Source organism: Impatiens glandulifera, chromosome 1 (assembly GCF_907164915.1).
Source record: "Impatiens glandulifera chromosome 1, dImpGla2.1, whole genome shotgun sequence".
NCBI lineage: Eukaryota > Viridiplantae > Streptophyta > Magnoliopsida > Ericales > Balsaminaceae > Impatiens > Impatiens glandulifera.
Window position 1 is genome coordinate 89331147 of NC_061862.1, and position 15876 is coordinate 89347022.

The following is a 15876-nucleotide window of genomic DNA, read 5'->3' on the forward strand; positions in this document are numbered from 1 at the left end:
TGTGCTACAAACTGGCTTTCAAATGTACCAACAACGATTTGCTTCAATTGTTATAAAAAAAATATACATTTTTCTAGATTATGAGGTGATTTGAGTTTGGATTATTTTTTTGAATTACTTTAAGATGGATTCATATTCTTGTTTGAAGAAATACGTTATCAATTAAAATTTTATGTTTAAAAGACTATGTGTCCTTAATTAACATTAAAAAAATAGTTTATTTGAAAAGAAAATTTGTTTTTGAAAACAACAACAATTGATTTTAATACATATTTAAATGTCAAAATTGATCACTATTATGACTTGAATAATTTTATGCATTTATTAAATTAAAATAATAATTTTATTCATAATGGATGAATCCCAATTTTATACCAAATAAAAATATGCTTATTTTCTAAGTGAACGTTTGTAAATACTATTTTATTTATTTTGCTTAAAAAATAAACATTAGGATATATATATAATATTTATAAAATTAATTATTCTTTATAAAACTCTTATTATTATTTTAGTCCCCAAACTTTGAAAGTTTAAATAATTCAAAATAAATAACCTACTAAATCCAACGGATCTAAAATTTTAAAAATGGATATCAATAGTTTAAAATGTAATTTTTTTTATGAAAAGATCAAACAACTTATAAATATATTTTTAATTTTAATCATGAATAACGATTTTTAAATGGCGGTTTAATTATTTTATTTAATTTTTAACTAGATTTAATTGATTTGGTTAGTTTCCCCGAAAAAATAAACTGAATTTACTTAAAAAAGTATTGATAGAAAGTGATTTATAGTATGCATTTTTTTTTTAATAAAAAAATTAAATAATATTAATATATATATTTTAAAAATAAAAAAATAATATTTAAATACAGTATTTTTGTTAATAAATTAAATAAAATAATTTATGAGTGAATAATTAAAGTGATATTTAATTATGATTAAATTAAAAAAAAACATAGATTTTACTATGTTTAGTTTAGTTTAGGTTTTGATACTGTATGTATGTTTGTGTTTTTATCCAATCCTGCCCCCAGATTGAGAAATCCACCCAAAAGTCCAAAGCTATCTTATTCTCATCACTCTGTTACAATAATCTCCAAACCCTAGATTTCCGAAAGAGACTCAATCGAAGGCGCAAAAGAGGAAGATAAAGATGGTTCTCTACTTCAAAGCTCGTCCTGAGGCTGGTGATTACACTATCTTCATGGGCATTGACAAATACGAAAACGAAGAACTCATCAGATATGGATTCATCGAAGATATTTGGTAACTCGCCATCTTTCTTTCTCTCTTATATATATATATGTACATATTGCGATATGAGTTATATGAACTTGTTGTGATTCGATTGGTTTCCAACTGGCTGTTGATTGTCAATTGAAAGTTTAAAAAGGTTACTTTTTTCATAGCCATCTCTTAAAAAGTCCAGTTTATTGTCGTTTTCTTATCATTTTATGTTGTCTGTATCTTATAAGGCGAAATTTGAATCAGGGATGTGAATACAGTACAGTGTATGAGCTACTCATGTGGGGTTGGTAAAATTGATAACAAAATCCAGTTTACTTGAAGTTCAAAAGTTTAAGTCTTCTACACTTTAGCTGAATAACCTGTGCTTCATAGATAGACTAGGAGGGTGAATATATTTGCAGAATAGTTTGACGTTCATTGCTCTTTTAGTTGCAGACAACAACTAGCATAAAAATGAACGCTGGAAATGTCATAGCCTATACTACTTTTTCAAGTTCCTTTTGCATTGTTTCATTTTCTTGGGGTGCTTTTCATGTACTTTGACAATTTCTTCTATCAGATCTAGATATACATTTCCATTATGTTTAAAGTTCTTTGTTGAGAAACTACACAATTTACTTGATGATCATGCGTCCTTATATGATAATTTTTTGTATGTGTAATGTTTCTATTTTACCAATATGTTGTGTCAAAGATAGCCCTGTTGCATGTCATTTGGATTGTACTCAAAATGTTTCAAACAAGTAGCAATCTTAGTATCCCTAATCTGTACTTTATTATGGTTCAACTAAGAAATTCTAGGTTTTATTCTCTCGTTTAACATTTACTTTGTCCCAAGCTCATCCTACAGATGTAATTAGAACCAAAATGATTGTTATGGGCTTACGTTTATTGCTTGTTCTAGTTATACATCTTAGTGAGATGTATAGTGATCAAATCATTTAACAGTAAGCTATATTATATTGAAACTAGTCTTCTAGAAGATGTTGTGAATGATGATTTTTATGTAGTGTTTTATAAGTTGTGCTAGTAAAATCATTTAACACATTTTTGGTCAAAGTTATAAACTATATTAGTTCTTAGAAATGAAAAAAAAAAATTCTTGTTCCTAGACTGAGGAGACCTTTTGGAAGAACATTATGGAGAAGAAGAATATGTTTGCTTCTATTGATGGGACTGGTTTTGGGAGGATCACTCATGGAATTATATTTCATCTGATTTTGATTGAATTTTTTATACACATTCTTCCATGTCTAGGTATGCTGAAATGAGTATTGAGTGTGAGGATTGTTAGGTTTGCTTCTATTGAATGAGACTTGTTTTGGGAGGGCCAAGTGTAGTGCCTTATACTATTAAGCAATTACATTTCATCTAGTATTTGGTTGAATTTATGGGTCTATTTTGATATGAAATATCCAGCTCAAATTCCGTTTGCCACCCAATCTAAAACCCGTATTATGAGTATCAATTTATTTTTCACGTTGATGATGATATGAAAAATCTATATTTGTTATGTTTGTGAAAAATCACAATGATGTAAAAAATAATGACATTATGATAATAAAGATGGTATAATAATATCTGTGAAATAAATTTCTATACCAAGTAAAGCAAAAGATTACACTATACTTTGGATCATGTTGTAATATATATATATATATATATATATATATATATATATTGAATTTTAGGAAGTTAGTACGACCAACCACTGTCATGGCCCCCAATTCAACTTAAGGCATTCTTAATTGTAAAATATAGTTTGCATACCAAAAGGAGTAACAAAAATCACACTATAATTTTGATGTTGATCTAGAAAAAATCTTCTACAAAAAAAAAAAGTATTTTACATTTTAACTTTGGTGATTTCCTATGGGATTGTGATTTTGACATAAAATTTAACTTGTGATCCAACACATAACTTCATTTTTAACCAAACACTGCAGGCAGTAGGCACATATAATGAAACACTCTAGCACATAATCTATACTCTTAGGTTGTTAGTGTATTTAGAAGTTATTAACTATTTTATGTAGTGCCTGTCCGCACATACTTATGAGAGACACACTGCTAATTTATTACAGCCTGCATGTCAGCTCAAGTGGCTGTGTGTCAATACACTTGTTAGTTTGATGCAAATTAATCATATATTCAGTAGATGGGTACCGTAAAGGAAAGTTTTGCACTTTTCTCTTAATGCACATTATCGACCTTTATTTATTGGTTTTACCTGCAGGTTTCATGTCGATAAAATGTCTTCAGCCCATGTTTATCTCAGACTGAACAAGGGTCAGACAATGGATGACATATCTGAAGGATTGCTTGAAGATTGTGCGCAACTTGTTAAAGCTAATTCTATTCAAGGTTAACATGCTTCTAAACTTCCAATTTTCTTCCTAATAAGAGTGTTGGGTTGATTCTTCTTTGATCACAGTTAAAAAAATATATAGTAAATCTAGGACTTTTTTATTGTCTTAAAGTGGAAATGCAACTGATACAAAGTCAGGGTTTATGAGTAGAAGTAGCCAATGGAGATGAGAATTCATTACATAAATATCTGAATAAAAATTACAGCTACCCTCAACTATTAATTATGTAATTAGTATTACCAGTAAGAACGTCCTAACAGACCGGTCTAACAAACCCATTAAGACTGTACCACATTATTCTCTGGTTACCGGCCCAAGTCCTTGCATCTGGCCCTCATGTCTGACCCACACTTTCTGAAGCCTTTGTAATTCAATTCCAATTCTTTTGAAATTAAAATTTTACTTCCCATTTCAATTCCAGTTATATCAATCGAAACGTAGCCTTAGAGCAGAGAACATACTGTCCAACAAAAACAAGGAAAACAAGTTGATAAAGCAAAAGACGTTGCTGGTACAACTTGGGTTGGAAACTGTAGGGTACCGAATGAAAGAGATGACGATAAGTAATTGTCTCAAGAATTGAGATGAGATACCTTAGAAGAATTAGTTGCGACTTAATCAGAGAACTGAAGAAAGATAAAGACTACAACTGTTATTCATCATCATTATCAATATCCCAATTGATTACATTGCATTTTATTTATACTACTATTCTAACCAACTATACTAACTAACTAACTATCATATTAACTACCATTAATACTTACTAATCTACTCACTATCTAATCATGTACACATGACAGAAACCCTAATGTCTATGCGTATAACAGTATGTACGCCTGAGAATTGAGGACAGCTGGTATTCCTTATCGTGTGGCCAAGCACATAGTCATATGTTTGGAGGAATCCTTTAATTGTAATTCCAAAGTGTAGGAATGGTAGAATTGGAACTTAAAGAAATCATATACATTTTAATTCCATTTGAATTGCAATTCCAAGTCTGACTCCTTATTTTAAGCGTTCAATCTGAAATTAGACTTAAACCCCCAATTCCAGTTTCACCCTAACCAAACATAGCCAAATTGAATTTCTTTTCCACTTACATAGAGGAGGGAAAAAGTGGTTTACAAAGTTATTTTTCTACGCATGCTTAGTTACCTTTCATTTTGGTGTTTCTCCTATTTTTTTCCCTTCTATTTGATCAATTGTGCCTAATATACTCTTCATGATTTTAGGATATTTTATTAGTTCACACAGACCATTATTATTTAATATTATATCTTAATTGGCAGGGAATAAGGTAAATAACGTTGATATTGTTTACACACCCTGGCAAAATTTGAAGAAGACAGCTTCCATGGATGTTGGACAAGTTGGCTTCCACAACCCAAAAATGGTCAGTCTGACTTGTTGCTTTTGGTGCAATTTTATGCATATAACTAGCTGTTCATTTGCTGGTCTTATTTCTAATTGTAGGTTCGCACTATTCGAGTGGAGAAGCGGATAAATGACGTTGTTAATAGATTGAACAAGACAAAAGTAGAGCGAAAGCCTGACCTGAAAGGTATAAGAATTCTGTTTCCAATTGTCATTTACATGGACCCAATATTAAATAAGGTATTTCAGCATCAAATTTTAAAAACAGTGGTTTAATTAATTTCAATGGACTTGTATTTACATGATATATTCCTCATATTTTAATTTTAAAAACCATTTCATTCATCCATATTTTGGCTGAGCCCAAAAATTATGGTGAAACCCCGTCAAGAACCATTTCAAAACAAGTTACGACCTGGGAAGATTATCATATGCTTCAAGAAATTTGTGGAAGAAGAATTACAATTATCTGAAGCATTCAAGTTTTGCAGATGAAACGAAGTACTTATCAAAAATTAAGCTTTTTGAAAGAGGGTTAACTTTGTACTTAAACGATTTATGAACGAAAGTGCGATCATTTTACATTAAACACTTCAAACAAATCCAAGTCTTGAAAATATATTAAAAACAATTGTATGTGTGTTTATTCCATATATAGATTGTAGACGAATACTAACATTCTTTTTATATTTTGTTTCTCATTCTATTATTTTGTTTTGTGTATATTCAGCTGAAGTGGAAGCAGTCGGTGCAGCAGAAAGAGCTGAAAGAAAGCAGCATCTGAGAGAAAAAGTGAGTTGTGTTCCATGTTTTATACATATATAGTGTTGCAGTTCATTTCCCAATCTAACCCAATTCTTGATTCATATGAAAATTAGTTTTCTTAGCTTAAAATGCAACAAACTGAAGGCTAGTTTGGTCCATTTTGTAATATTGTTTTGTTTATAAAATGACAGAAACGACGAGAGGATCTAGATAGACTTGAGAAAGAGAAACAAGCGGATTTAAGGAGCTACAAGAATTTGATGGTAGCGGAAAAGATGACATCTAACAAGGATGTAGCAGCAGGAGGAAGCAAGTCCTTGCAAGAATTGGAGGATGATTTCATGTGAAAATATATTAAACAAGAATTGAGTGTGTGTATTGCTTTTGCTTGCCAATTGTATGTTTAGTCAATTTCCCTTACTCTCTTATTAGAGTATTCTTACACTTTGATGGACAATATTCAGATTGTCAAAGGTGGAATCTTGTTTCCTACTACATTTTTACTTTTTACTTTCAAAGAAAGATATTATTTTCTTTCTTAATCTTTGTAATAATTACTTTCTTTTAGGAAAAAACAATTGTAAGATCCTGAGCATGATGGATGAGACACATACTTAATGTCTGTGTATTTACTTACCATTTTAACTCACTCGGTTAGAGTCTTAAGAGATCAATAGTCACGAGTTCGGTAAATTCTTAAGGGATAAAACGTTATGATTTCTCATTTAAAACACTTTAAGTGGAAGTTTGTTTAAGAAATTTAAAATATTAGTCTCACTATTTTATAAGTAAATTGAGATAAAGTAATTTGAGATGGCTGTTCTATTTAAAATATCTTAATAGTTGAAAAGAATTTTATTTGAGATTTTTTTTTTTTTTTTTAAATTATTACTTTTTGTTTGTATATCATTATATTATGATTTGTAACAAATATTTTATTTGTACAATTATTTCACACATTAACAAAAATAATCTTATCATTTCAAAAATAGTTTCACAAATATTTTGTTTGTATGATTATTCCATACATTTAACAAAAAAAAAAAAGTTTATCATTTCAAAACAAATTCAGTTTTTTTTTACAAAATCAAAATAATTTATCATTTCAAAACAAATTCAATTTTTTTTTACAAAATCAAAATAATTTATCATTTCGTACAATTATGAGATCTAAAATTTTAAATCTAAAATTTTATAAAAATGACTTAAAACCAAACTAGTTAGATTCCCTTTAAAATGTTACAATTTTATATCAATGCAACTATGAATCTCTTCGTAGAGAGTTCGAATCCTGGCTCAGGATGAACGCTGGCGGCATGCAAGTGTGGTGTTTCCAGTGGCGGACGGGTGAGTAACGTATAAGAACCTACCCTTGGGAGGAGAACAACGGCTGGAAACGGCTGCTAATACCCCGTAGGCTGAGAAGCAAAAGGAGGAGGGACTCGCGTCTGATTAGCTAGTTGGTGATATAATAACTTATCTGATTAGCTAGTTGGTGATGTAATAACTTACCAAGACAATGTTCAGTAGCTGGTCCGAGAGGATGATCAACCACACTGGGACTGAAAGACGGCCCAGAGCCCCAGACTACTACGGGAGGCAGCAGTGGGGAATTTTCCACAATGGGAGAAAGCCTGATAGAGCAATGCCACGTGGAGGTAGAAGGCCCACAGGTCGTGAAGATACTCGTTGCTCTATAATCCCTTTTCAATGAGTTGTTTAACCCAACTAGATTGTTTTATTCACTCTCCTTGTTCTAAAGTAATGGATATATTAAAAAATGAACACCTAAATAAATTAAAATAACAAATTACAATTTAAAAAAGAACAAGCTAAATCAGTGAAGTAAAAAATATCTAATCATTAATTTATTCATACAACAAAATAAGACTTGGGGATACAAAAATGACAATCAGTGGAGTAAAATAGATGACTACATTATCCTTTTAAGATTCAGAAACATATTTCATCTTCTGTTATAAAATATGATAATCAACCAGAATTGCACAATACCTCCCCACTTTATACATATAAAAGCAGCATTTAGCCACCCCTCCCTAACTCATAATAATAATAAAAAAAAAACTTCCAAATTGGCTTTCTTCACTTCACTTTGACCTGTTATTAACAATGTAGTTGTTTAGGCTAATTTGACAAATTAAATTTATTATATATATTTAAAAGAAAATAAATTTAGTAAACATCTCATTAAATTTTTATACCTGAAGAATGAGATGAACATTCCTCTTGAATATAGTCCTTAGCTCTTCATTTGCTTCTATTCCTATTCTCCTGTGTTGAACATAAAAAATGGAATTGACATGATGGTGATACCAAAGGGACATTTAGAACATAAAAAATGGAAAATGAAATGATAGTGTCCTTTTCCACATCTCCAATATTATATGTTTCTGGAAGGCTCATTTAGTTCAGTGGTTCGAGCTTGACTATTTTCATAAACAAATATTAGCCAGTATTATTATATAACCAATAACTCACCAGAGTAACTCAAGTGAAAATAGTATTATTTAAGAGACTAAAGGTTTCATGTTCGATTCTCACTAAGAATGCCCTAATTGATGTGAGGGGCCACACGTACACTGATTTTGCACAGGATGAGATTTTTTTTATTAAATTGACATCTAATTCTTTTAACCTTTAAGTATTTGTTTTTTGAAAATCTATCTCAAACTTTGTTTTTAATGAAAAGTTGACTTAACAAAAAGGAAAATGAGAAGTATTATAATAATACCCAATTTTTGATCCATTCTTTCCAACCAGAATCTTGCGCTGGCTCATCTTGTGAGTGATGAGGTGATGCTCAATCCGGAGAGATCCATCTCTTAATTCCTTCCAATCTACCAACCTATGTTCTATTCCATAAGGAATTTCCTGGAATACAATTTTCTTTTCTAGATTAAATTATATAAAAATATTAAAAATAAAAAACTTTCCACAGTAGTGTCAAGTGTCAACCTGATGAACATGGTCCAAGAGTCTTTCACGAACAACTTCTAATGATATATTTTTCATAACTTCTTCATTCATTGCAAGTGGATCTTCATCCCAAGGTCTTTTAACAGCCTAATCAAGCACATGAGAAGTGAGACCAGAATATAGTTAACTTAGAGCATAAGATAAATTCAAAATATGCAGCAGATGGGAATAGAAACTATTCAACAATCAATCATTCACAAAGAAATAACATCATCCACTACCCATAGGGATTTTTACCATTTTATTGGCTTCATTTGGGAACACCATTTCTGTCTCGTCCCAGGCTGTGGAACAAGTTGGGATCAAACTTAGTGTGACACGAATTCAAATTGCCTTGTTTGATGTTTGATATGGGTTATCAGATTATTTCCAAATAACCCAATATCTCATCCACATTATACTCGTCAATAATATTATTTAAATCTATTTTAAAAAATTTATTTATTAATTATCAACTTATACCTTAATGTCTTTTTACTCAAATAATCTAAAATAACCTGATTTTTCATAACCTACATGATTATTTGAAAATAACCACCTACTTATTTAAATAACCCCACATCAAACAAGGGCTTAATGTTTTCTTTTAATATTTTTTCTTTATTTATTTTTAGATCAAGTTTTTCTACTACCACAAAATTGCTATTAAATATCACTAGGTTTCTCCACAATCATTGATATTCCCACAGTGGGCAACCTCAGCCAACAATGATAACTTGCTACTGACTAAAACTTAGGCCTTTCATGAAGGTTTATTCCAAATAAAACACGAGGGATATTTTAGTCATTTAACCCCAATAACCTCAAATAATCCACTTTTACATCAAACAAGTATTTTTTTCCCAATATACACTAGACTAGCTTGGCACTATGGTGATATAATAAGAATTCATATTGCAAGCAAGACAACAAGTCAAAACATAAGTGAGAACCTAATTACCAATAAAAAACACTCAAAGATCAAGAAACGTTGGGAAATATAGAGGCAAAAACTAATTCATCGCAAAAACATGCCTGCTCTTTTAGAAATTGAGTTAGATCTTTCACTCCATAACCCTTCAAGCCAGAGAGCATAAAATTCCTATTAAAAGAAGGATCAAATTAGAAGATGGAGAAAACAACAGGAGAAATAACAGCAATAATTATATATTTTTTATGTCAACATACAAGGAAATAAAAGCAAAGAAGAACCAGACCTCTCATATCCACAAAGGTCTTTGAATTCCTCGGCAACCTTTAATAAATCTTTCTTCTTCTCAACCAAATCCACCTTATTCATACATAAGATTCGTTTTTGCTTTGGGTTAGGTTGTGACCCTAAGTGGTGAATCAATCTCACAACCCTTGCATCAGGTCTGTCAACAAAAGAATCACACAATTATTGACCCTAAGTGGTGAATCAATCAATGTTTTTAGAACAAGTTTCTTCAATAAGTATAAATAAAGTGGTTAATTGTCTTTAATATGTATATTGATCTAAATCTCACCATGCAACAATTGACCATTCTGAAGGAATAAACATCAACATATGTATGGTATAGAAATGACAAAGCCAAATAATCTCTTTTTAGTCATTTAACCCAAACAATCCTCTTTTTTCATCAACAAGCTCTCAGTTTTCCATCAGGTCAGGTTAGGAAAAGCCTTATCTATATCAAACACATTGCCGTTTAAGTCTGTATGGTAGGTTCACTCATTAGTGTGACTGAAGAAGTGTATATCCACACTAACTCATTCGTTAAGCAAAGTGTTAATCTACAATATATATCTAATAATGTTATGCTGTATGGATATACTATCTTTTGGAGTCAAGCAAGACCTATCCTAAAATTTGAAGAAAAAAGGATCATTCAAAATAGAGATCTTGACAAAGTAATTTATTTTGAAACTTAAAAAAATATAACCAATACCTTTTAAATAAAGGAGAAAACACAGAATACTCATAATTATTTCAAAAGAAAACTAATTTAAGAGCAATATTAGCCTCTAATAACATTTGAGAAGTGGAGCAAATAGACCCAATTGTGAACTCCAAACTGTATGATTTGATTGCAAAGAGTAATTGAAATGACACCCATGTAAAAGATAAACTGGAAGAAATAGAATAATACTCTCTGTCCCATTTTGAAATGACATCCATGTAAACATAAACTGGAAGAAATAAAATAATACTCCCCATCATTTGGCAAATTGCTCCTAAAAGGGACAACAGAAATACAAAACCAACAACATAGGAGCAAAAGAACAAGTGGAAAAGATTATTGCACATAGAAAGAAAAATAAAAAATTATTCACCTGTTAACATGTCTATGGACATCAAATATAACTATGAGCACATCATATAGATCTATTGAGCTCCATGCACTATCAACACGAACTTTGACATCATGATAAGGGAAGCCACTATTCTTTAACATGAGCCCTGGAGTATCAAAGAAACACTGTAGAAAACAGCAGTTAGATTTTCTCTTAATAAATTAATTAAGATTTACGATCAGTTCTTTGATTACAGTATATGTGGTTCATGCTTCAATAGGCTACAATAGACTTATGTACTTGGTAATATGAAAATAAAAGCTTAATATATAATGAAAATAAAAGGAGCTACATATTATGATTTTAGAGAAATGCTTATATGGTTCAAGGTAACAAGGATCTCCAAACCAATATTTTCTTTCAAAATCAAACTGATTTCTTTAGAAAGATTTCAAGGATCTCTAAGACAAAAAATTTTAATCGTCAATTATTGCTCACTCCTATGCAAGTCTAACCTAATTATTGTTGCATTTTTATTCTGACTTACTTCTCCTTAATTTGATCTTGACCCACAAGCTTGCTTTCTAAGTTCTAAAATAGAATTGACTTCTCTATTGCTCAACTCATCCACACGTGGCTCAACTAAATTAGGCTAAAAGAGGTTGATCCTTGGATCGAGCATAAATTAAAACTAATTGATTATCTAGAATCATATTTTTCTAGTAATGATCCTTTTTTCTTTTCAATTAGGATTGAACCATGTTTATCTTCTTCTTTTTTACATTTAGTGACACCCTACACAACATTCCTAAGGCAAATTTAATGATAGGTGATTATAGCAAAATACAAAATTGAAGGTTTTTGTGAGGGTTCTGTGTTTGTTCACCTAGGCCAATTCTGGCTTTCAGTGGTTAAAGGCATCCAGCTTTTTATATTCAAAATTAAACGGTGATTTGAATTTTTTTTTTCCCATTTCCCATATCTTCTGATGATTGCAAGGGGTGGCTTGTTTTCTCTCTTTAAAGATATACCAAATTTTAAACATGATCCATTAATGATTTGTTGCATACTCTGTCCACTGCCTGATCACAAAACAAATGTGCATCTTATGCTAACTTAGTGAAGACACTTACAATCTGAGTATTCCCTTTCGTCATCACGCCTAATATCTCATGAGTCGTTGTATTTGTCTTCCTAGAAACAGCGGCAACCTTGGTCCCCACCTATTACAATAACAACAGTTAAAAAAATAGTTAATAGGAGACAACTTAACTGACAAACTTGACAATAACAAGAAGAAAAAAAAATCAACAATGATAAACTGAATCATATAAGTCTCTGCATTGAAGAAAACCCCCTAGAATAGTTGCAAAGCTTCATGGTTTATGTTGCAAAAAAGGTATTTGGCTAATAATGAAAACAATACTCATGAGAATCCATACAGTTCTAGTTGAAAATGCATTATACCAATAGAACTACAATTATAACCTTCTTTTGGTCTATTGATCATATACCTCCTTCCTAAATGTAACTGAAACATGTCCTATAACTAAATTTGTAGTAAGTTTTTCATGGTATCATTCATGTCCATTGAAAAAGAAATGATGATATTTTCATGTAAGGCAAATACAAAACTCACGGGATAGCAAATATATAATAGCCATAAGAATAACATATAACTGGAGGCAAAACGAGCTCAATTGGTGTTATTGCATAACCAAACTACTGATGAGGATACAAAACAATCAAGCATTTAACTACAAAGACATGATAGCAATATTCTTCCAACTAATATGCGTTTCATAATCAACTATGAATATGTTAAAACATATATAAAATCATCAATCTGAATGAGAAATCGCCAACTTTGTAGTTTTCACATAATTCATTTTGTTAAGTAAAAACTATTTCATCTGACAAATGAAGTTGGATCATGATGCCAAAATTTCGATATTTTAAGCTTGATTCCAGGTTAGATGACAAACGAAATCTGAGACAGATGAGATCACATATAAAATCTGGTATACCAAAAGGCCTATTATCACTGCAAAACTGAATTATGGAAAATGTAATATGGTTCCCAAGAGCCCTAACATTAACTAGTAGAATACATTAATTAAAGACAAACCATGTAATTAGTCAAGGCAGATTTTCCAGCATTAGGTGCTCCAATAATTCCAACATACAACGACTTCTGATCTTCTTCGGCCACTATCATATCCCCCTCTTCTTCATCATCTTCAGGTTGCTGCAATGCAGCTTCAAGCAATGCCTTAGCTAATGTCCCAGCTTTACGAGCTTTCTCTACTTCCCTCTCCTTAATTCGCGTCCTCTGCTTGCTGGTTTCTTCACCAAATACAGAACGATTGGCTTTCTCCCTATACTTTTCATCCCACGTGGGTTCCTTCTCAACTTCGGACTCAGAATTCGTGCCAATCTCAGGTAAATCATAATGACTACTATCGAATGCGTTTACTCGACTATAACTATCATCTTCAGATGTGGAAACAGTTTCGCCGCTTTCTATTTGAGGCTGAGATGCGTAGGATCGTTGAAGAAGGGATGGAAATGTATGGGTTTTGTAGGGATTAGAAGAAAGAGCCGTCAGAGTCCGAAGAGCTCTCAAAGCTTTCATTTCAGAATTCGTATTACAATGGGGACAAACACGAATTCATCAATTCTGACCAGCTAATTCGCTGCGTGAGAAAGATGGTTCATTTTCCCGATCAAATCCGAAGGTGATTATAGAAGTAAGCAATAAACTTGTTTATATAAATGTGTGTTCTTGGATATGATTCGAGAGAAAGGTTTTGCTGACTGCTGATAGGACTTGAAAGGGTTTTGTTTTAAGGGTTTTATGGAAAAGAAACATAGACAGGACCTTCAACTTTAACAAAATAGACATGTAAACCCTAAAACTTTATATAAGTTTTAAATAGAATTCATATCCAGATTTATATTGCCTATTTAAAATACTTTCACGAAGATATAGTGTCTTATTAAATTTTATTATAAATAAGTTTGAAATATATTATATTAGTTTTTTTTTTTTGTTTAATATTTAATTTAATAATGTATATTTTTTAATAATATAAATATTTTTATGTTATATAATAATATTATAAATTAATTAAGTTAAGAGACTAAAATATCACGGGTTCGATTTCATCTGAAAGCGCTTTGAGTTGAAGTGGGGTCATTGTTGTGGGGTAGGGATAGCAATGGGCGGTTCGGGCGGGGAATGCATTTACCACCACTGCCCTAGTTTTACTTCGAGGATTTTTTTACTACCATCTCCACCCATTCGATTTTGAAAAATCCCCGCGGGGCACCATTCATACCATATTTTAAAAAATAAATAAAAAATTTATATTATCAAATTATATCAATGAATTTTTAATATAATATATTAAAAGTTTATATTAATATAAAAAATAAACTTAAAATTCTTATAAAATATAATAAAACTATTTAAAATAAATAAATATATTGGTGATTTTATATATTTAATTGTATTTTTAGTATTCGGAGTATAATCGAGGTGAAATCGGGACGGTTCGGGGCAGTGGACACAAATATCATCCCCGTCACATCCCCGGTCAACTACTGGTCAAATCGGGAAAAAACCGCTCCAAACGGAGCAATTCAATTCGGTTATCCGGGGTGGTTTCAAATTGTCATCTTTACTGTGATGAGTCTTATTCATTTTTTTAATTCAAAAAAATATAATATAAATTAACTAAATGAAGTAGCTAAATTAGTAAGAGTTATTCTTAAAAGATAAAAAAGATAACGATTTATTCTCATTTAAAACATTTTATATTTATATTTAAAAAAAAATATATTCAAATTTAAGAATAAGACAAAATGAAAAAGAATAACGATTTATCATATTTAATAAAAATAATTCTAGTAAGAGGTCTTACAATATTTGTCCCATTATCATTTATATTGAATTACTATTTTTTTTTTTTAATTTAAAAAATTAGTCTCTCATTGAGATTGAATGTTCTCGGAACATAAGATATTTTTAAATAAAAATTGAATCTAAAATCATTGTTTATTTTTATAGAACTCTTTATCAATTGAGATACAATGTTATTTATTTCTTACAAATAAATTATTCTTATGTAACATAGATATTAATTACTCATTGCCTATACTCATTGCCTATACCATTTTGATTGAGATTATTCAAATAATAAAATCATTACATTTTTTTTATATTCATATTATATCACTCATCTCATGAGAAATCGGAGGAAATGACCCCACTAATAGGCCTAAATGCGTATGGTGTGAACGCATAATTTAAATAGCGCTGGTGATCCTCTTTTTTTTTCTGACGAAAATGCCCTTATTGCGTCACGCATCCTCTAGTTGTGTGACGCACCCGAGTGCATTGTGAAAAGTCCACAATGTCCTTGCTATATAATTAAAAAATTTCCAATTTTCTAATTTCTTTTCATTTCATTCTTGTTCTCTCTCTTCACTTCCCATTCTTCCCTTCTCCTCATTCTCTCTAAAAAGACGACCCCCGACGAAGACGTCGGAATCCTAACGAAAGAGATGTCCGCTTCTACTGGTATTCTTCCTCCTTCCTTTATTTCTTTCTTTCAACACATTGTTTGTTAGGGTTTAGGGATTATGGATTGATTAGGTGGATGCCACTATTGCGGCGGAATCTAGGTGCGTCACGCAGTTGCGTGACGCAACCGAGTGACGCATCCCAGACCATTTATAGTTAGTACTTGCATTTCATTGTTACGGTGTCTCTCGATTAATAGTATCATTTTTTTCAATTGCAGCTGAAATATTTGCTGACGTATTTGTTGTGTACAATGGAGAGTGGAAAA

At 31.0% G+C, this 15876-nt stretch overlaps 2 protein-coding genes across 2 annotated transcripts; one reads left to right on the forward strand and one right to left on the reverse strand.

The window, feature by feature from the left end:
• The first annotated feature begins 1054 nt into the window (after window positions 1–1054).
• LOC124919237 (coiled-coil domain-containing protein 25-like) lies at window positions 1055–6309 on the forward strand. The gene is made up of 6 exons (XM_047459434.1): window positions 1055–1274; window positions 3493–3620; window positions 4918–5021; window positions 5102–5189; window positions 5733–5794; window positions 5959–6309. The coding sequence occupies exons 1-6, from the start codon at window positions 1162–1164 to the stop codon at window positions 6112–6114; spliced, it is 651 nt and encodes a 216-aa protein (XP_047315390.1). The 5' UTR covers window positions 1055–1161; the 3' UTR covers window positions 6115–6309.
• Window positions 6310–7606: 1297 nt separating this feature from the next.
• Window positions 7607–13829, reverse strand: LOC124922148 (GTP-binding protein ERG). Its single transcript, XM_047462876.1, has 9 exons — window positions 13149–13829; window positions 12154–12243; window positions 11060–11205; window positions 9961–10119; window positions 9779–9845; window positions 8744–8851; window positions 8520–8659; window positions 7990–8059; window positions 7607–7885 (listed from the first exon to the last, which is right to left on the reverse strand). Exons 1-9 carry the CDS (start codon window positions 13653–13655, stop codon window positions 7871–7873), a joined length of 1302 nt encoding a protein of 433 aa, XP_047318832.1. The 5' UTR covers window positions 13656–13829; the 3' UTR covers window positions 7607–7870.
• Window positions 13830–15876: the final 2047 nt, after the last annotated feature.